Source organism: Heptranchias perlo, chromosome 14 (genome assembly GCF_035084215.1).
Source record: "Heptranchias perlo isolate sHepPer1 chromosome 14, sHepPer1.hap1, whole genome shotgun sequence".
NCBI lineage: Eukaryota > Metazoa > Chordata > Chondrichthyes > Hexanchiformes > Hexanchidae > Heptranchias > Heptranchias perlo.
Genome location: NC_090338.1, coordinates 28634724 through 28658094, shown reverse-complemented (window position 1 = coordinate 28658094; position 23371 = coordinate 28634724). Strand labels below are relative to the sequence as shown.

At 42.2% G+C, this 23371-nt stretch overlaps 1 protein-coding gene across 1 annotated transcript in view; it reads left to right on the top strand.

The window, feature by feature from the left end:
* Window positions 1-23371, top strand: part of LOC137332094 (follistatin-related protein 5-like) — a 499413-nt gene that overhangs the window by 430963 nt on the left and 45079 nt on the right. The window contains exons 7-8 of the mRNA XM_067995811.1: window positions 15045-15211; window positions 18270-18390. Of these exons, the coding sequence (XP_067851912.1) occupies window positions 15045-15211; window positions 18270-18390 (288 nt within the window). The remainder of the gene's footprint in view (window positions 1-15044; window positions 15212-18269; window positions 18391-23371) is intronic.

Sequence of the window (23371 nt, the reverse complement as noted above, 5' to 3'; positions counted from 1 at the left end):
AAACTCGAGAGAAACTAGTTCCGGGCTAGGATAGGTGGACATTTGGGTCAGTGGGCAAGGAGAAGTGGGGGAGGCAGCAGAGACAGTGAACGAATGGTCTTTATCTTGGTGATGAAAAAATCCATGACCTCCTCAAATTCATTGTTCGAAGCAAGTTATGGAAGCAATGTTCTCTCAAGCTAGCAAATTCATCAGTTTTCCATTGGACAGTCAACAGCAATGTGACAGGGCACTGTCATTTTGTGAAGTGGCAGGATTTCACAAAGTCCAAGGAGTCCAAAAACCATGCACAGCAGACATCCAAATTTCTGATATGCACTCTAATCTCTAGTATGTGTTCCTAATGGGTGAGGCTTCCTACCAAGAGGACAAACTCAGAAAATTTCCCCTATCAAGATTAAAGGCCTAACCATTTACATTTCAACATGATGATGCATGCCTAAATCCACTTCGACCTCAGTATCCAATATGAAGTATAAGTTCATGCAATCCTTCTTTATTGCCATCTCCATTGAAAGGATAGGTACCAGTTCATCCTGTGGCAATATGTATTGACAGGCGATCCAACTACATTGTGAATTGTTTTGTTGTCCCTATGGGTTCCTACATGATGAGTTCTGATTTCAACTGGATCTCCTGTGGGCCGTACTAACCTTGGAACAAGTTCTCTGTCCATCCTCTCGTCATGCCTTGGGAAAATCGAAAAATTGCAAAATAATTAAGAATGTAGGACTTTTTTTTAAAAATCCAGAACACTGAACAATACAGATATTTAGTTTTATATGTTTTAAATTATCATCAAAATAACGATGATTTAATTTCTGGATTCGCAAGAGTTTTCAAACCAGACCACTTTCCTCTAGATCCATAATTGCCAATGTTGCTCAGTCCTGTTTGATACCTTCACTGCAATGCTTCATGGATTGAAACATATTGTCACATAGACAATTACCATTTTCAAAATTTGAATTAGGATGATGTATAATTCAGCTTCATTAAATAATTCAATTTAAACATCTCTGTCATATCATTGAACACTTAGTCTCTGGTGATATTGACCTGAATACTAATCCTCCTGTTTAAATTTGCCTTTTTTCCTTTGTACTAATAAACATCATTTCTTATTAGTCTCCTGTAAGGTATAAGTTCTTTGAATAAAGAATATTTGAAATGCCAGCTAAGTTGATCCAAGCTGAGCCTCAGGCTGATTGCAGTCATTTTATACAAGATGCTGCATGTTCACTTCAATGAAAAAGCATGTCATCTTCATCTAGCTGTTGTAATCTGATGGTGGGCTATAGATCTAAATAAATGCTGCTGAATTCCATGCAATTAAACCATATTAAGACAATACTTCATTTTAATGAGCAGCAATATTTAGCTTTGAAATACTTGTGATTTCTGAGCTCATCATCAGCATATAGAACAGCCTTGAAGTAAAACCTTTTTAAGATTCAGCACCAGTGCAATAAAGGAAAGATTCCAGAGGAGTGGATGATGTAATGAGTTAGCACATTGTCCTTTCACCTCTGAGGCCTGTAATCACGTCCACCATAAATTGATGGGATGCAAATCTTTGCTTTCTACTTAGCCCTCATGAACTGAGATGGGCCAGCTGCAATTAAATGTGGGTCCATAGAACAAAATTGCCCAGCATTTGACATTAATATGCATTATTATGTTGGTTAGTTTCAATTAGAAAGGCAATAAGGATGGCTGTTACAATAGGGTTGCTCTTCAAAGCATATTTTGGAGCAAACTAGAGGGAGTTTCTCTCTGCGTCCAGCTATATTTAACCAGGTTAATGTTTGTTTCTGACACTAGAGGAAATAAAAATAGAAGAGATCTGTGCTCTGGTAGTCATTATCCTGTAACTTGAGCACAAAGATTCACCAAAACATATGTTTAGAAACACTCTTTCTACAACTTGCCCTTTGATACCTCTAATATGTACCAATGGCTCTGACTGCACTAAACAATATCTATATTTTTACAACCATCGGTCTCACATTTTTACAGGAAGTACACATAAGAAAGAAATGAATATAGCCCGAACACCACGTAGGTGTGATTATTCACTGAAAAATATATTTCAGTAAAGAATCAGCAATTTACAGTTATTACGGATTCACAAGAAAAAAATGTAATTGTTACAACACTGAGGTTCAGTCTGACATAATTAGGGCTGATTTTCCTCTGGAGTTAGCAGGTTGGGGGCGGAGTATCAGTTGGGCAGCCTTTCTATCGGAAATGTGAAAAGAGCCATGCTGTATCTACTGTTCTGATATAGTCAAAGGCAGAGACCATGGCAAAAGAGAGAGTCTTAGAAGATTTCATAGATGGTCTAACTAGTGCTCGTTCATCAGACAACCTTCCTGTTAGAATTCGGACAACCGCAGATCAAGATTTGCCTGATGAATGTCAAAAGGAGATTGACACCTTTAATGCTTACATTAAATATGTTCATCCAAATCACTGCATATACATATCATTTATGGGGAATATGGACAGAGTTCCACCTAATTATGCTGTTAATGCATGGATATGAAATTGGCTAAGGGACTGCAAGCAGAGAGTAGCTGTGAATGGTTGTTTTTCAGACTAGAGGGAAGTGTGCAGTGGTGTCCCCCAGGGAACATAGGAGCACAGGAACAGGAGTAGGCCATTTAGCCCCTTGAGCCTGTTCCGACATTCATTGAAATCATGGCTGATCTGTGACCTAACTCCATATAACTGCTTTAGCCCCATATCTCTTAAAACCTTTGGTTAACAAAATTCTTATCAATCTCAGATTTAAAATTAACAATTGAGCGAGCATCAACTGCCGTTTGCGGAAGAGCGTTCCAAACTTCTACCACCCTTTGCGTGTAGAAGTGTTTCCTAACTTCACTCCTGAAAGCCCTGGCTCTAAATTTTAGACTATGCCCTCAGTCCTAGACTCCCCAACCAGCAGAAATAGTTTCTCTCTAGCTACCCCATCAGTTCCCCTTAAAATCTTGAAAACTTGGATTAAATCATCCCCTAATCTAATAAATTCCAGGGAATACAACCCTAGTCAGTGTAATCTGGCCTTGAAATTTAACCCTTGGAGTCCAGGTATCATTCTAATAAGTCTATGCTGCACTCCCTCCAAGGCCAATATATCCTTCCTAAGGTGCGATGCCCAGAACTGAACACAATACTCCAGGTGTGGTCTAACCAGAGCTTTTTTGCTGCAGCATAACTTCTACCCCGTTGTAGTCTAGTCCTCTAGATATAAAGGTCAGCATTCCATTAGCCTTTTTGATTATTTTCTGTACCTGTCCATGACATTTTAATGATCTATGTACGTGGACCCCTAAGTCTCTTTGGACCTCCACTTTTTTGAGCTTTTCACCTTTTAGAAAGTACCCTGATCTACCCTTTTATGGATGATCTCACACTTGCCTACATTAAAATCCATTTACCAAAGTTTTGCCCATTCACTTAATCTATTAATAGCTATCTGTAATTTTATGCTTCTAGCTACACTGCTACAATGCTACCTATCTTTGCGTCATCGGCAAACTTGGATATGTGACTCTCTATCCAGTCATCTAAGTCATTAATAAATACAGTGAATAGTTGAGGCCCCAACACAGATCCCTGTGGGTCACCACTGGTCACATCCTGCCAATTTGAGTACCTGCCTATTATCCCTACTCTCTGTCTCCTGCTGCTCAGCCAATTTCCTAACCTGGTCAATAATTTGCCCTCAATTTGATGAGCTTCAACTTTAGTTAACAGTCTGTTATGAGGGACTTTAATGAATGCCTTCTAGAAGTCCATAGACATTGCCCTGTCCATTACTTGAGTTATCTCTTCAAAAAATTCAATCATGTTTGTCAGGCATGGCCTACCTTTAACAAATCTATACTGGCGCTCTCTGATCAGCTGAAAATTTTCAAGGTGTTCAGTCACTCTATCCTTAATTATAAACTCTAGTAGTTTCCCAACAACAGGTGTTAGGCTAACTGATCTATAATTCCTTGGTTTCCCTCTCTCACCTTTCTTAAATAGCGGAGTGAGATGTGCAATTTTCCAATCTAAAGGAACAGTTCCTGAATCGAGAGAACTTTGAAAGATTATAGCTAGGGCATCTGCAATGTTCTCAACTACTTCCTTTAAAACCCTGGAATGGAAACCATCTGGTCCTGGGGATTTGTCACTCTTTAGTGCCATTATTTTCTTCATTACTGTTAATTTGTTTACATTAATTATGGTGAGTTCCCATACCTGATTCAAAATTAGTTTCCTTGGCATGTCCAATCCTCTTCCTCTATTGTAAATACGGATGCAAAGTAATTATTTAACATGTTTGCCACTTCCTTATTTTCATATACAACATCACCATTATCAGTCTTTAAGGGGCCCACATTGCTCTTGACCATCCTCTTTTTTCTAATATAATTTATTTTTAAAATTCTTTTGATTTTGATATCCCTTGCAAGTTTCTTTTCCTACTCCCTTTTTGTAACTCTTATTATCTGTTTTCTCAACCTTTGCTGTTCTTAGTATCTCTCCCTGTCGCCAGGATCTGTGCTATTTTTGCATTTTTGAATGCTTTTCCTTTTCATTTTATGTTGTCCCTTACCTCTTTTGACATCCATGGCTGTTTTTTTGGCAAATAGAGCTCTTTCCCCTTAGGGGTATAAACTGGTTCTGTATCACATTAAATTATTTCTGAGCACCTCCCACTGATCTTCTGCCATTTTACCCATTAACAGATTTGCCCAGTTTACTGTGGATAGTCTGTGCCTCATCCCATTGAAGTCGGCTTTACCTAAATTTACAATCTTAGTACCTGATACGGGTTTCTCCCTTTCAAACACGACGTTGAACTCAATCATATTATGATCGCTATTAGATAAATGTTCACGCACTGTTAGGCTGTTAACTAAATCTGGCTTATTGCAAATCTAATGTGGCCTGCCCTCTTGTTAGTTCTAGGACATATTGTTGCAGAAAGCTGCCCTGAACACACACAAGAAATTCACTACTTTTCTGACATGAGCTCGTCTGCTTATCCCAATCTATATGAAACTCCCCCATTAAAACCACACTGCCTTTGCTACATGCTTGTCTAATCTCTGCATTTATACATTCTGCCACTTCACAGCTGCAATCAGAGGGTCTATACACAACTCCCACTACAGTCTTAAATCCTTTCCTATTTCTTAATTCTGCCCATAAAGTCTCCTCTGCCTGCTTATCTCTTGTTATATCCTCTCTTATCATTGAAGTAATTTCATCTTTAATCACTAAGGCTACTCCTCCCCCTCTACCAGTTTCCCTATCCTTCCTATAGAGCTTATAACCTGGTATATTCAGTTCCCAGTCCTGACCGTCTTGCAGCCATGTCTCAGTAATGGCTATCATGTCGTACCCTCCAAGTTGAATTTGCACCTACAATTCATTCAATTTGTTCCTTATACTCTGTGCATTTGTATAAAGGACACTTGTTTGGGCCATGCACCCTGGCCTGTCCTCCTGCTCCAATGTTGTTTTTCTCACACATTTCTTATTTCTCTGTCCTGATTTAATTACTTTACATCTTTAGTTTTCCCTTTACCTGTAGTGCCTAAAGCATAATTTTGACTATTGCTCTAATCGCTTCCTTTTTGTTTGTTTTAAAATTCTTATTTATACTACCTTTTCCACCTGAGCCCTCCCCCTGCCCCCCCCCCCCCCCCCGCTCCCCCCCCCCACCATTTACTCTGTGGCAGAGGTCAGTAAGCCACCTCCACTTTGATCACCATGAAGCCAAAAATCGGCTGCTGTCAGGGAGGCATCTCCGAGGCAGGTAGAGGTTCTATCTGTGGGGTCAGTATTGGGACCACTGCTCTTTTTGATATATATTAATGACCTGGACTTGGGTATACCGGGCATATTTTCAAAGTTTGCAGATGACACGAAATTCGACAATGTAGTAAACAGTGAGGAGGATAGTAACAGATTTCAGGAGGACATAGACAGATTGATGAAATGGGCAGACACATGGCAGAAGAAATTTAATACAGGGATGCGTGAAGTGATTCATTTTGTAGGAAGAATGAAGAGAGGCAATATAAACTAAATGCTACAATTTTAAAGGGGGAACAAAGAGACCTGGAGGTGTACGTACACAAATCTTTGAAGGTGGCAAGACTAGTTGAGAAGGTTGTTAAAAAGGCAAACAGGATCCTTGGCTTTATAAATAGAAGCATAGGATAGAAAAGCAAGGAAATTATGCTAAATCTTTGCAAAATACTGGATAGGCCTCAGCTGTAGTATTATATCCAATTCTGAGAACCACACTTTAGGGAGGATGTCAAGGCCTTAGGGTGGGTACAGAGGAGATTTACTGGAATGGTACGAGGGATGAAAGACTTCAGTTGCGTGGAGAAACTAGAGAAACTGGGGTTGTTCTCCTTAGAACAGAGAAGGTTAAGGGGAGATTTGACAGAGGTGTTCAAAATCATGAAGAGTTTGGTAGAGTAAATAAGGAGGAACTGTTTCCAGTGGGTCAGTAACCAGAGGACAGAGATTTAAGGTAATAGGCAAAAGAACCAGAGTTGACATGAGGAAACATTTTTTTATGCAGCGAGTTGTAATGATCTGGAATGCACTGCCTGAAAGGGTGGTGGAAGCAGATTCAATTATAACTTTCAAAAGGGAATGGTATATATCAGCATTGATATAAAGCTGAGGCAAATGATGATTTTCAAGCATAAAACCATACCCAGAGAAAAGCTCCCTTCAACCGTATTTCTAGTTTCCAACATAAATGGTTGGTGAAAGAGGAACTTATGCAAATGTTGATTGACATCTAACTGCTGGCTGACATAACCTGTCACATTTTTAATACAAATACCTTTTTGTTCAATGATTCTATGGCTGGGCATTATAAAACCACATCTGAAATGTCTGTAAATAAATGTGATTATTATTCCTGGTGGTCTCACCAACAAACTTCAGTCCTTAGATATTTTTGGTTAACTGCTCCTTCAAATGCATTCCAAGGCAGTATTGAAAGTTGACATATTCATTTGCTTCCATGAGCTGCATGAGAAGGACAAGCTGCAGGACAGTGTGCTAGTGGATCATGAATGCATGAACAGCAGTTAAACTATACGCAGTGTAATTCCTAAAGCAGGACTCTTATCTGCTGAAGGAACCACATCTGAAGCTGGTACAGATGAAGATGAAATCGATGACCATAAATAGAACAGTGGTCTCAATGAATAGCAAATCATGGAATGTTTTCTTAGTGACAGCAACAGCAACTCTTCTGATGTAGATGATAAAGAAACTCACTCATATATCTTTACTGTTCAACTGAGCTTGGTAATATTTTGTATTACAAGTCCCAATATTAAAAGTTGTTCCATGTTCGTCAAGTTTTTTTTACACTTGACCAACAAACATTCACAGTTAAATAAACCACATCTAATCATTTTCTACTGGTTCACTTTTATGTTTGTTGCTGCAATCAGACTTGCAAATAGAGTAATTTGTAAAGAAACAATTGCAAGTATAAAGGTCACATAGGTATTGACTGCACCAGATAGTTTGAAATACAAAAACGTAATACAAGTCACAGCTTATAGTCACAAAAACATGTATTAGCAAATGACTTATTGGTACTGACATTGAGTAGCTTTAGTGGCTTTTTATTATATGTCCTGATTTGTTTTGTGGCAGAGAATGGTTAGCTTGCTAATTTATTAAACAATTCTGAAAAATAAATTAAGTTAGGATTTGTCAATAGAAAATGGGTAACTATGAGTTTATTTAGCTTTCCAGTTGCATTCCAGTGCATGGACCTTAACGCAAGACCAAGAAAGGTGCAGATTCCTAGTTAACTCTGCCAGAATACGTGACATGGCACCTCTATGCTAGCTGCTTTTTTACAGACAAAATGGCATGTATTATGAGAGAGGAGACATTAAGGGTAAACTTCATCGTCTGGGTGGTAACCTGGCAGAGCAAATCGCTCGCACTATATATTGATTTCAAGGGAACAAAGATCAAGCAGGTTCTACAACAGGCGGGCAGTCTGCTCCGCCAGGTTACTGCCCAGGTGGTGAAGTTGAAAATCAATCCCTCCAATCTTTGTGAAGATACATTTTTTATGAATTTTTCCCCTGTATTTCTGTCAGAATGCTTTAAAATACAAGGCCGATTACCTACCCCCATGCTTCCGGCAAAAAGTGGCGTTAGCAGGGAGCACACAGCCCGTGATCCTTCCCCTATTAAGATTAATGGATGGGTGGGCTGTGTGCCTATATTTCCTGCAATGAGCCCCTTGCAAACACCATTTCCTGCTGGGATCACAGGAGTGCAGAATCGGCCCTTAAATGTGCTTCCTACCAAGATTATTGTTCATCTTTAACACAGCACATCTCTAACACCTCTCCTATTGCTGTGCCAAAATGTCCATAAGTCAGTCATTTAATCTCAAGGTTCAGGATACTTTAATAACAGCCATTGGAACTTCAAGAATAAATCACAATCTTGAATCACTGTCTGTAGTTTTATATTATAAATAACTTCATTTTTTTATGTAGGGTTTACTCACTTTTGGGACTATTATTGAGCTGTTGGAGAGGTTCTGTCAACAATGTCCTTGTCATTGATGAGTGATGACACTGATACCACAGGATTAATAATTATTGTATCACTGCTATGAGTTTGCAGTTGGGAAATTGTACAGCCAATATATATTATATCTAAGGAATGGGAATTGGTATCAGTGATTAATCAACCTCATTGTGGTTCTTAATCTTTCTTTCCCGCTCGGTAATCTTTTTTACTTGATTCCCAAATTCATGATCTGTTACATCCACCGGAGGAAATGCTGCTTAAAAGAAAATACAATCACATTGTTTGTACCCCAAGTGAGTAGTTTATAAATTTAAATTTATTAGCAAAAAGATTGATTTCATACTAATATATATATTAACCACTGACATTTTAAAGGTGCGATGTCTTCATAAAAAATGTACCATTTTTTGGGAATGGGAAATGCTACTATGCAAACAATAGTTTATGTTGTCATGTCATATGTTTCAAAACAGATGAAAAAGAGTTTGCTAAACACTTTTAATGATAATGTCCCTTTAAGTAATCAACTCTACGTGTACATAGAAGTAGCCTCCGCTACTTAGTGCTGGAGCATTTTTACCCTAATGGGGATTGACATTGTGTAGGATGGCTGAAGAAAAATCTGAACAAGTCTTTTTTTCCACACTTTACTTGTGAGGAGGGTCACAGTGACATTTGCATAGGTTCTGGGAGCAGGTGATCCAGCCTCTTGGCAATGGGTAAAACATGAAGCCAGGAAACCAAATAAAAAATGAGATATCTCCTGTCAGCAAAGAAAATTGGAAAAATGTGCATTTGCATGTATCTGAAATACTGACAATTTCCTGTGTCAAATTTCTGGACTAAAATAATTCGCTACAGAGCTTGATCCTATGCTGATTTTTCTTTCAGGAACTATCTGACCAATTGGATTATGTTTAAATTAATTTGTCAAGAACTAATGTGTCTTGGGGGGGGGGGGAGAAAATCAATATAATTTTTTTTGTGAGATAGAGTCAATTCTAATGGAAGCAATAGATTAGGCAGCTCTGACAAATTCAAATACTGATAAATCTAACGTATCCCTCACACTCGAGTATAAGCCACATCTCTCAATTTACATTGCTGCCTCTCAGAAAAACTCACATGTTCATGAGAGGGCCCATGAGAGTGTGGCTTATACACCAGACTTTAAAGACAGTTTTTCTCTCAATATCACTGAAATATTCCAAATTAGATTTTTTTTGAATCTGTAAATTACACTGTGCACCATTCTGTGCTTGGAAATGTGGGGGTAGAAATTCACCTTGGGCTATAGAGTAGATCGGGCGGCATCACATCTGCCGCCAGTTATGTGCCCCGCCCGACATTCATTTCCTGAGTCTGTGGGACTGAATATTGGGCGTGTTACGGGCAACTGATGCGATACTGCTCGTTTTGCACTATGGCCCAAGATGGATTTCTACCCTGTAATTTTGTATTATAACTGTGGGGTTGACTGCATAATTGCAGCAACCACTGTGCTTAGTGTGTTATAATATGGGTGGGTAGCACTTAGGGCCTGTGCACCAAGGTTCTTTAGCACCCCCCTCCCCGACCCCCCAAAACCAATGCAAATTTAGGATGCTTCCTATTTTGCTGCTGGGGCACCTGAGCAGTGGTCCAATCATTCAGCACTCATTTAGGGTGAAGAGGAGCCCCTATTTAAAAAATTACATTTTGATCCCTTGTCTTGCCTTGGCCATGCAATCACTTAATCCAACTTAGCTGTAAGGCTTCAAGAGACCAACTGCAACCCACGCTGTTTGTGAGTTTGGCCCCGATATTAGCGGGGAGGCAGGATGGCAGCCGGGGGGGGGGGGGGGCAATTGGGCGGGTGGCAAACCCGCATGAACCAAACTTACCGTTTCCGACGAGATCGCACGTTGATTGATAGTGATTAACGTCCTCTCCGGGTTTCACGCCTGGCAGCTAGCCTGATTGACAGACTGGCTGCCATCAGGAGCTGCAACGTGAGGGGGGGGGGGGGGGTGAGAAAGAGAGAGAATCAGACGTCATCTGGCGCTGGAACAGAAGACCAGGGGTGGGGGGAGAATAGAAGATCTGATGCTGGACTGGAAGGCCGGGGTGGAGGTGGGAGAGGGGAAGATCAGGGAGGAGAGGGGAAGATCAGGAGGGTGAGATCAGGGGGACATCAGGAGGACATCAAGGGAAGATCGGGAGGGTGAAGAGGGGGACGTCGGGAGAGTGAAGGGGGGAACATCAGGAGAGTGAAGAGGGGGACACGGGGGGGACATCGGGAGGGTGAAAGGGGGAGCATCGGAGTGGGAGACATCGGACATCAGAGCAGGTTTCAAAGGTAGGCTCATTTAGTGTTTTCACTTCATTGTACGGTTTTTTATTTAATTTCTTGTTCCCTGATCCGGCCCTTCAAGTGGTGGGAAAGCCGGCCAGGGTAATTTAAAAAATCTTTCTAATCCCTTAATCTGTCACTGGTAAAGTGCCTTAAGTACCTTAATGAGGTACATTTGGCTCTTTAACTGTCATCCTGCCGGCGTTAATTGCCGGCGGGACTTCCGTTTTCGGGTCGCCCGTGCGCTCACAGGTGGGTCCCTGGGAAACTCGATGTCAGCGGGTTGGAGCTGGCTTCCAAACCCGAACGGGATTTGCACGATTTTCGGAGCCCCCCCCCCGCCCCCAACGCACCTGCATTTGTCTCCTAAAATCACCCCCTGTCTCTCTGCTGGAAATGAAGAATTACAGAATTACCCCAATAATGTTCGTAACTGACAGGCCAAAGAGTGTCTGGGTTGCCTTACTTCATGTTACAGTAACAAATTGAGCTTTATGCACACCACAGTGCAGTCACTTCATAGAATATCATATATCCTTACACTTCACAAAGTTGTACATTGTTCTGTACACTCAAGTATTTGAGTTTCAAGCCTGGACTAACCCAATTTTGTATCTGCGGGACTCAAGTACATAATCTGTCCCTCTTGATCAATGTCACAGTGCCAGGTTTAGTTGTCACACTCTTCCTCAAATGTGGACATGTTTGGCAGAGCTGTCCAGGCGAGCTTGACTGTGGGTCTCTCTCACTGCTGCTGTTGACTACTTCCAGAGCGCTTACCATCCTCCCTTGTCTAATCTCAAGGCCTTTTCCCTCCCTCAGCTGCTTTCAGGACTCTCTTCCTCTCTGGGATGCCTTCAGGGCTCTTTCCCTTTCTGGACTTCTCTCAGGCTCTCTCCCTCTAGAGTCTAGTCTCAGCACCCTCTCCTTCTCTGGATTTTTCTTAGGCCTTCCTACCTCTCCAGGCTGCTCTCACACAGCACTGTATTTCTCTGTGCTCAGGCATTCCTGCACTTAGAAATTTCTGCCATAGTCTTTTCGAAAAGACAGACAAAATGGAAAAGGAGGGGGTAGCCCTGATAATAAAGGATGACATAAAGAAAGTAGTGAGAAAGGATTTTGGCTGGGAATATGAGGAAGTAGAATCAGTATGGGTGGAGTTAAGAAATAATAAGGGGCAGAAAACACTGGTGGGAGTAGTTTATAGGCCCCCTAACAGTAGTCATACTGTTGGACAGAGTATTAATCAAGAAATAAGAGGAGCTTATAACAAAGGTAATGCAATAATCGTGGGGACTTTAATCTTCATATAGACTGGGCAAATCAAATTGGCAAAAGTAGTTTGGAGGTCAAGTTCCTGGAATGCATTTGAGACAGTTTCCTAGAACAGTATGTCTTGGAACCAACCAGAGAACAGGTTAGTTTAGATCTTGTCCTGTGTAAATGCGATAGGGTTAATTAGTAATCTCATAGTCAGGGATCCTCTGCGGAAGAATGATCATAATATGATAGAATTTCACATTGAGTTCGAGAGTGATGTACTTAAGTCCAAAACTAGAATTTTAAACTTAAACAAAGCCAATTACATAGGTATGTGGGGAGAGTTGGCTAAGGTTAATTGGGAAATTAGATTAAAAGATATGATGGTAGATAAGCAATGGCGAACATTTAAAGAAATATTTCATGATTCTCAATGAATATACATTCCATTGAGGAATAAAAACTCCACGGGAAAAGTGATCTATCCGTCGCTAACTAAAAAATTTAAAGGTACTATTAGATTAAAAGAAGAGGCTTATGATGTTGCCAAGAAGAGTAGTAAGCCTGAGGATTGGGAGAGTTTTAGAAACCAACAAAGGATGACCAAAAAATTGATAAAGAGGGAGAAAATAGAATATGAGAGTAAACAAGCAAGAAATATAAAAACAAATTGTAAGAGCTCCTACAAGTATGTAAAAAGGAAGAAAGTAGCAAAAGTAAACATGGGTCTCTTAGAGGCTGAGACAGGAGACATTATAATGGAGAATAAGGAAATGGCAGAGATGTTAAATAAATATTTTGTATCTGTCTTCAAAGTAGAAGACACAAAAAACATACCAGAAATAATGGGGAACTAAGGGTCTAATGAGAGTGAGGAACTTAAAGTAATTAATATTAGTAAAGAAAAATTAACTGGCTCCTATTTCTTATGTTCTTATGTCTTCCTGGCTTTGTCCTGGTGCCTCTCTCCCTTTGACCCTTCCTGCTTACATTGTTGGCCACAGCCTACTGCTCACCACAGGTTCTAGCCATCTCTTAGTCTTAGTTCAAGACTTTTTCTGCCCTGCTCCCCTCACCATGACTCTAAGTAGCTTTACCATGCCAGCTTGTACTTCATCTCTTAAACTCAGCCCTCTCTCCCAAATTCCTACTTTCCTGCACTTAGTTTTGTTCCCCACACTTCTTCCTGTGCTCCCATTATTCATCACATTCTGAGCACTTCCTTGGCATCCTTCCTTGAAGCTGCTCCTTTTTATATTTTTTCCTGTAATCCCTGTATTTTTGCATTGCCCTCCCCTGAGCCTTCCCATGCTCTGCTTTTTCTTAGACTAGTCACACAGAGCTCCACTGGCACCATCCTGTGTTTTGCTGGTTTTTATGAGATGACTTTTCCCACAGTCCTCAGATGCACATTGGTTGGCTCCATCCCCACCAGTTGATGTTGTGAACCGTTTTTTTAAAAAAAGCCACAGTACGCCAAATGTGATATCAGCAAATATCTCAAACTTTTGTTGGCTAGGGAGGAAGATCTAAGGGTATTAGTGTATGATGGAACTCAGTAAGGGTCTAATCCTTGCTCTATAATCCTACTGAAAATCATTTCTACAATTTGACCACTCTGGGTATTTGTGTTCTCTAGCTGTCCTTATTAGGTCTTCTAAACAGTATTGTCATGTCAATGTATAAATCCATTCCATGTGTTATGATAGACATGCTCCATATTTTGTAACAGAGGCAATTTTTGTTGATTGACATAAGAAGAATTTGGATTGAGCTAAGAAAAGTGACTGCAGGAGACATTGTAATCAACAGCATACTGCTTTGTGAACTGTGTCCTTTATTTACAGAAAGCACCACCTCAGTTAGAGTATTACTGTTGGATCAAAATCGGTCTTTCATCTATCCATGCCAGACATCTTCAATCAATGATTGAATTTTTATACTGGCCAAATTAAGAAAACTCTCTTGGAGATCACAGGATTGCAGGGACTCATTTTACATTTTTGTTTACAGTAACGATTAAGAAAAGATCAAATGCAAAGGCACCAGGAACAGAACAAAAATGCTACATCTGGAGTAAATATATAAACGAGGGTATATGTATATTTGGAAAAATTAGTTCAGCTGAAGCTATAAAAGTATTTTAAAAAACGGAATAAAAAAAGGCCATTTGATCCTTCAAGCCGACTCAATCCATCAATCTATCCTGGGCTGTATCTACCCCACCTCTTTAAATTCCTGAGGTAAAGTTTTACATACTTACTGATCCTATGGGTAATCAAGCTCATCTCCAGAATATTTGTGCATCTCCACTTTTCAAACCTGACCCGCTGTCTTCACAGATGATGTTCCACATCATCCCCAGCCCCAATCTTGACCTCAAGCTGTACTCATCCCCATAAACTCCAGTTCCATTCCTTATCAAAATTAATGGCTTTTCTGAAGGAATTAATCACAGCATGGATTGCTTTTGCTATGATAGTACAATTTCAGGAATGGAAAGTTTGCCAGTTAAGCAATTACTGGTATATTATTCACTGTCTCGTGCTCACTGAGCTTGCAGCTGTCTACGAGTGTCTCATAAAGTGAAATGAGGACTGAGGAGAGGTGGTAGCTCAACATTTTTTGTTTGTTTAAATAACTACCTCTCAGTCTACCATCCCTTTATCACTGGAAAATTAGCAACAGATTGTTGGCCTGGCTGATCGCTGATTAAAAAGTTCCAATGTGCCTTTTTATACTCTGTGGATTAGGTAGATATGTAGATCTTTTGATGGCTTTTTTATTAACTAGTTTGAGGTTGTTAAAAATGTTTGATTCGCTGAGATTTCAATGTTATTCGTTCCAGAGGTTATTCAGCTGAGTCTCCCTGAAGATAAGAAGGTCAGTATAACCACAGTAACTGTGGGACTGAGCGCCGTATTGTCATGTGCTATTCAGGGCACCCTGAGACCATCAATCATCTGGATGCACAATGGAATTATATTAAATTTCTTGGATCTAGAAGATATCAATGTAAGTGACCCATCAGACTTGCCATGTGGTGGAATTTGTTTGCCTTTTTTTACATAATGGGAGTATTTTAAACTTTTGGCAATAGTGTAAAATGGAGAATATCGGATCGGCCGCCCGCTATACATCCCGCCCGATTTTCATTTCCATTCAAATCAATGAAATGAAAATCGGGAGAGATATATAACGGGCGGCCAATTCCAATATAATCTGTTTTACACTATCGCCACACGTTACGATTATCCCCAATGGGTTTCTATACACAGTAACCAGTTTAAGTTAACCTGTGACTAACACTTTTTCTGTGACTTATTATCCAATGATCCTCAATCATGATTATGGACTTGCTCTGGTTTACTTATTTCCTGTCTCTTCTGGATTGATTTTCCTGGGCACCGACAAATGAAAACACACCAAAAAATGTTTGGGGAGAATCACATTTTTCTGTTATTTTGCTAACTATGAATAAATGCATTGGTTCCACATGGTTGAGATTGGATTGCCTCATTAATGCCCAAGTGTCATTTTTGTGGAGGAATCCATAGCTTTCTGCCACTCACCATCTAAGTTCACACATGAAGTACACCCACTTGTGGAAAGTACTGAAGGGCAACCAGCACCCACAGCCAGCAAGGAGTCAACATGTTCAAGAGAAGAGGGGTGAAAATTGGCAGAAAAGAAGGGAGAAAAAAGAACGTTCTGTCTCGTGCTGAGATACAGTACCAGAGGCATCAACACATTAACACATTCTCTGATGATAAACGCATGTCATTTTTATGTGCACATGATTTGCAGACCCTCCATTGTGCCCTCCGTTGATACCATATGCTGGTGGCTGATTTAAATTGACATCATCTTCACCAGCAAATCCTCACAATGGTCTCCAAGATTTTTCAGTGTTGCCAATGCATCCATCTTGAAAGAATTGTCCATTCCCAGAGCCTTCCAGAGTCCTATTGGGACTAAGTCCATAGCATAAAAGTGCTTATAATTTGGCATTGTTGACCCTAAACTGACAATCTCATTCAGACATGCCACAAGCATGACTGATGTGCGAAATGGATACATCATACTTGTGCAGTAGGGGTACTCTTCTGAGGTTGGAGTAGACGAAGCTTTACTCTGCATCTGACCTGTGATATACCTGACCTGGGATCATTTGATGTTGACACTGGCTACCCAAAACAGAAAACTATTCCAGGATTGTCATACCTCAAAATTATTTGCCTAAACAAAAGGCTTCCTACATTCATTTAAAGAAAATTAGTTTTATTTAATTGTTGATCAATCTTTTCATACCCTTTTGTTAAATTTTTTAATCAAAATATAATTTCAAAAACGCAGAGCATTTATTATCTATGTATGAAGTGTCCTTAAATTCAAAAAGGAATAATGGGCACAACTTTCTGGGTGAAAAGGAAAATTGGACGAGGTGTATAACAGGTGGCTGATTCGCTACCCCCTGTTTTATACCCCCGACAAAGTTGAAAGTTTCACCTAATGTTCAATTCTCTAATATTATCATTCTTCTCTTCATTAGTACAAATTTGCCTTGAATGTACTTTCTTCATTCACTGTATATCAAAGCAACCAATTATTTTAAAATGACTGCAATACTTTAAGGAATGTTAATTTACTTGCCCTGGAGCTATACTAGGGTTTTAGGACTATATCTCATTTTTTTTTGTTTCTACATGTACTTATAAAGGTACAATAATAGGATCAGATACATGTAATTAAGTCCCAGTTGTTCTACCCTCACTTTCCCTAAGCAGGTACTGTGGTGCAGTGCAGGATGACTATTTTTGCAACCATTATAAACTTGCATGGTGAGTTTGCATCAGCACCTGGACTGATGGAATTATTCTTTCCCAAACTACCTCAGTGCTTTAAAGGTTAAAGGAGATGTATGCCATGATTAAAATTACCTCAACGCTAACATCCCTTATCTTTGTGAGCATAAACCTCACCAAAAAGAGATAAAACAGTGATGCATTAAACTTCAAGAAATATATCATTGATTCATCAATGTAAGTCAAAGTATTCACACTTTCGATATTCCCAGGGTAGATAATTTGCTAATATATGGACACACATTGATTTTGCCAAGTTCCATATTTAGATGTTAAACAGGTTTACACACTGACAGGAAAGTCTGTCACAGTAGCAATGAGCCTGCATTTACTGAAGTTTTATGCAGACTGTGAGGTAGAAGTTGGATCAATTTTATGGGCATAAAACGGACACAACGAGGTCCAATTTCAGGGACCAACATCCTGTGTCCCAAGGACGTCTGAAAAACGTCTGATCCAAAAAAGGCCATTTTTCAGGTGTCCTTAGTGGCTGCCTAAAACTGGCATTAGGTCCCTTACATATTTAAATGCCTGTTTTAGGTCCCCTCACAAAAATTGGCTAGTGATGAACGAGGCCCTGTTCAGCATTCTTCAGTGGCCAATGGGCCTAAGCAACAGCCGTCAATTATAGGTAAGTTTTTTTAATGCAACATTTTACAAAAACCCTCCTGTGGAGCCAGAAGGAGTAGAAGTAAACTCCCAACTCCACAATCCTTGTAATAGTCCTCCCACCACCCCCCCCTCCCCCCAACCAGTTGCCCACTCCAAACCCCCATCTGGGACTTAGCTACAGGCCGCTGCTGTCCAGGCGAGTGGCCTGACATTCATCCTCTTCAAATGTGCAAGCTCTCTGTGGAGGCACGAATGGCACCGGCAGCTCGTGCAATGAGGTCTGCATGTTAATGAGGTCTGAGCCCCAATTTCGGGCCCAGGCGAACTTCTACCCCTATTTCTTACAATTTTGTTACGCATCTTCAGAAGATGCTCCTGTGAAATTTAAAACGTCATGTGGATAGATCAACAAGTGAGGACTAATGTACTGAATGTTAACCACTGCAACTAGTAAAACAATTTTCAATGTTTCAGGGCATTCTACTGATCAACAATGCTGTAATCTCTGAAGAGCATATTTCATTTTTGTGCTTAATTCTTCCCTGGTGTGCCTGCTCTTCATTATAAGACTGTGAATTTCTCTGCTCCTTTTCCAGGACTTTGGTGATGACGGCTCCCTTTACATTACTAAAGTTACAACGATCCACATGGGGAATTACACCTGCCATGCTTTTGGCTATGGTGAGATCCTCCAGACCCACATCCTGCAGGTGAATGGTTAGTAAATGTCATAACTGACAGTCACAGACAGTCTCCAAATACTGTATAACATGTAATCTGATTATTTTCCAAGCACAAACCAGGTTTTATTAATCTCTGGATTAGCCGTTATAGAACTTGACATTTCTGGTGTTTATGCTTCTTATATCACTTGCATTGAACAAGTATGTTGTAAAGGCCAAGAGAATTGGACAGGACAGACTCTGTTTATTTGTAATTAACAGGTGAGAATGATCTGAGACAATCATTAACGACAACCAGCCTTCAGCCTTCAGATCCAACCCAGGGACACTTGACAATGACATTAAATATTCCACATCCGTTTTTACCATCTCAATCACAACAGAAAACTGATTTGACAGTTAAGGATTGTGGGTTAAATTTGTACAGAATACATGTCAGAAGAAAGCCTGATGGCTTTAATGGAACAGCATTGCTCAAATCCCAATCTCAACTAGAACTTTCACTAGTCTTCTCTGGAGAGGAGTTTCCCAGGTGCTTTCCCCAAATTGCTACATAAGACGTAGCAGCATGAGAATATATAGGACTGGAAAAGACCACTGTGGTCCATTTGGCCAGTCCCAGTTCTTCTACAATCTAAATGCTTCTCAAATCAGTGCTGTTGGTCACTCATGATTAAGAACATAATGGGGATTAAATTCAATAACCCCAAATCCGGGCGCGGGCATCGCAGTCCGAGATTAACACGCGCCCGGTGCACGTGAGATTCGTGCTGCCTGGTCATTACCATGATTTGTACATGCAGCCAGCTGTTGAGAGGCTGTGCGCACAAGTAGGAGGCCCAAAATGGGGCGTGGCCAGCACTAGTTAACGGCAGCCTGCACCTCTCAAAGGGGAGGTGCACAGTCAATGAGAGCAGTGCAGGATGGCAGGAAGGATTGCTGGGCTGGCAAGAGAGTGCATCCCACAGTTCTCGGATGACGCACCGGAGGCCCTGGTGGAGGGACTGGACAAAAGGAGGGCCATCCTGTACCCGCAGGGTGGTAAGAGACCATCCAGACACCAGCTGTGCAGACAGTGGGAGGCAGTGGCCCAGGAGGTGAATGCCAGTAGCACTGCACCTTGCAACTGGGCGCAGAGCCGAAAAAAGTTCAATGATTTGACACGAGTGGTCAAGGTGAGTGAATGCAAGTGTGAAGTGACACATCCAACCAACTGCACCACTGCTCCATGCATGACACCTCCCCCTCATCCACCCACCAACAAATGCTGCCCATTCGTACACAACGCTGCACTTGGCATACTGCATCTCACCCTCACATAGTACCAATAATAAAAACAGAAAATGCTGGAGAAGCTCAGGAAGTCAGGCAGCATCTGTGGAGAAAGAAACAGAGTTAACGCTTCAGGTCGATGACCTTTCGTCAGAACAGTTCTCACGTGAGATCTTCGACCTGAAATGTTAACTCTGTTTCTTTCTCCACAGATGCTGCCTGACTTGCTGAGCTTCTCCAGCATTTCCTGATTTTATTTCAGATTTCCAGTATCCGCAGTATTTTGCTTTTGCTCACATAGTACCACACTTGCAGGCCACCACTCACAGGTCACATACACTGGCAGTTATTTGACCACGACAGGTATATCACACAGACACCTTGTAGATATTAACTGATACACTTCCCTCTGTCTTACAGGAGAAGGTGACGCATAACAGCCGGCAAACCAAAAGGCCTGAGAGAGAACAGGCACATCTACACGCCCTCACCCATCTGGAGGAGACAGTGTTGCGCACCATTGGGTGGGCCATCACTGCGGACGTGGCCACTGGCAGCACTGGAGATCCCGACAAAAGGGGTCTCTGCATAACTAATCCTCCTTCTCATTTCTCAAGTCTCCCTCATCCCACAATCTTTTCTGATTCACGTGCTGCAGATAGTGTCAGCACGCACGTCTTACTTGCTCCTCTCCCTGCACCACAAATCAACCTGTTTCCCTTTGTCATTGCAAGAACTGGAGCCGGCACCGTCCAAGGTGGAGGAGGAGGGCACTGACAATAAAGTCACACCGTCACTCGATCTGACACTCGCAACCACCAGCTCAGATACTGACACTGCGCATCCTTTAGAGGCTAGGTTAGAGGAGAGATCTGAACGTGGTGAGACACCGGGCACAAGTGCATAGGAACTGGGGCGGGGGGAACGGATACCACAGATGCCAGCTAACTGGAGGGCGAGGTCGCACAATGGTTCTGCTGCCGAGGGATCAGCTGATGACTTCAATGGGCCAGGCTACAGAAGGCAACTGATGGGTGTACACCACCAAATGCTTGGTGCATTGGAAAGCCTGCCTTAAAGCCTGCGCACAATGTCAAGGGGCATGGAGGAGTCCACCTCAAACTTGGAACAGGGCTCTGCGCAGAGCTTGAAGCCCATCCTCACCCACATGGAACGGGTGATCAGCTCCATCAGCACACCTGAGGAACGCACCATGATGCAGCGTCTGATGACCGATGTTGCAGCTGCCATTGCAGCAGGAAACAATATCATCAAAGGTCTGTAAGCTTCAGGTGAAGCTCATACTGCTGTTATGGGAGCACAGACTGCTGCTATTGTGGCTCTGGGGACCATTGTGGAACGGGGCTTCCAAGGTGTCACAGCACTCCAGCAAACCATTCTACAGCTAATCCACCAGGATTGCTGAGGTGCCAGTGCCCATGCTGTTGCCTATCAGCCAGCCTGGCCAGGCTGCTGCAACGCATGCTGAGATGGTGTAGTCTGAAGCTGGGCCTTCCCAGACCAGAGCTGCTCGAGGTCTTCCTCCAAGGCCATCTGCACACTTCTCCATTGAAGGTCAAAAGCCTTCCACGACCCATGCTCCAGCCACTGGGTATGCACCTCATAGAAGCATTAGGATAGGTAAAGGCTCACAAACGACAGGCACTGAGGGAATGCACGAGAGTGAATAGTCTCCTTTTGTTTGCATCATTCCATGTGTTCATTTATAAATGTGACTTTGAATTTGCATTTGGTGGTGGTTTTTATTTCTGCGATGAGCTGAGGGAGGCAGCAATATGTAATCAAATGGAGGCCGATTTGATGGTCATGTGGGAGAGGACGGGTGGGGAGTGCAGGACTGTTGGTGACTTGGGAGATGTCGTTCACGTTATTGATATCGCTCACAGAGCAGGTGAGCACGCAGAGCCCTGGCAGACAGGGCCCAGTGTTCTCTGTTCCCCCTTGCGTCTTCCTCCACTTCACCTTCCGTCTCCTCCCCCTCATCCTCAGCCTCTTCCTCCTTCTCTTCTTCCTCCTCCTCCTGTTCCTCTGGCTCAGGGTCATGCCAGATAATCAGTGGCAAGGGCTGTTCCCTCATAATGGCGAGGTTGTGTTGCATGCAACATACCACGACGAATCTTGACACCCGCTCAGCTGAGTACTGCAGGACTCCAACAGAACGGTTCAGGCAGCGGAAGCATTACTTTAGGATGCCTATGGTATGCTCAATGACGCTGCGTGTGGCAGCATGACTGATGTTGTAGGCCCGCTCTGCACGGGTGCATGCATTCCTGACCGGTGTTCTGAGCCACCTCATGAGGGATAGCCCTTGTCACCCAGTAGCCAGCCCTTCACTTGCTGAGCCGGTTCAAAGATAGCTGGCACGTTGGACTGCCGCATAGTGAAGGCGTCATGACTGCTCCTAAGGTAGCGGGCATTAATGTCCATGATGCGCTGTTTGTGGTCGCACACCTGCTGCACTTTCAGGGAGTGGAACCCCTTTCGGTTCATGAAGATGGCCTAGTTGACATGTGGAGCACGCATGGCAATATGCGTGCAGTCAGTGGTACCCCCATGCCCTCGTGCTCGCTCATTTTGCTTCTCTCTATCAAGAGGGAACGTGATGAACCTGTTGTGCATCTTGTACAGTACCTCCATGTCCTCCCTTATGCAGCAGAGCACTGCACACTGTGAGATGTTGTACAAATCGCCAGCCGAGGCCTGAAATGATCCAGAGCTGTAGAAGTTCAGCGCCACAGTTACCTTCACCAGCCACAGGAAATGCTGTCCTTGCCCTGCTCTGAGGCTGTAGTTGTGGCTGCAGCAGGTGACAGATCTCTGTCATAACCTCTTTGGTGAACCTCAGCTGTCAGATGCACTAATCCTCACTCATCTGGAGGTAAGAGTATTGTTCCCTGAAGGCCCTCATGGGATATGGCCTCCTACTCAGTGCCCTGCACCACCTCCTCCTCCCTCTCCTCACAGCTTGACCTGCTCTGCGTGGCCTCTCTGCATGCTCCCGGTTGTGTTCTATGCCCAGCGGGAGCCTTGGCAGGACACCCATGGTTGCCAGGAATCTTGTTCAAACACTGTTGTAAATTACACCACTTGTAAGGCAATACCTGCCAAACCACTCTCAAATATACTATATAGCGACTCTCTGCAAGTATAGGAAGCTTCAACAAACGTCCTATTCTGAGACAATGCATTGAGTGGAACGTTAGTGCAAAAATAGTTTCTATCGCTTTAAATCAGCATTGCACACTGATCTAACGCACATTCTCCCTACTTTACATGCTGCTGGCGTTCGTTTTCTGTGCTTGCGCGAAACCCTTTACCAAGATGGCGTCCGGTGCACGTAACGCTAGAAGCATGCATGCGCATTCCCGACATCATCTTGGAACTTCGGGAGGCCATGTAGCGCTGAAACAATGGGCACTACAAGGCCCAATTTCTAGCCCACTATGTTGGGTCTATTGCATGGAATGTAAATGAACATTTAATCAGCTAACATCTGGGTTCTAAGTACTACTAATGCCCCAACAATGTACAATTTAATTTTCACCCAGAGCAAAGCTTCTTTATCTTGACTAATTTCCAGATTAATAATCTTGCTTGGTTCCGACAGAAAGCCTGTCTCCTTTCCTCCATTTTGAAACATTTTGAAGAGAAAGCCAGCTCCATTTTGACACGTAGGGGATAATTTTAACCTACCCCACACTGATGGGATTGGATCGGCCGCC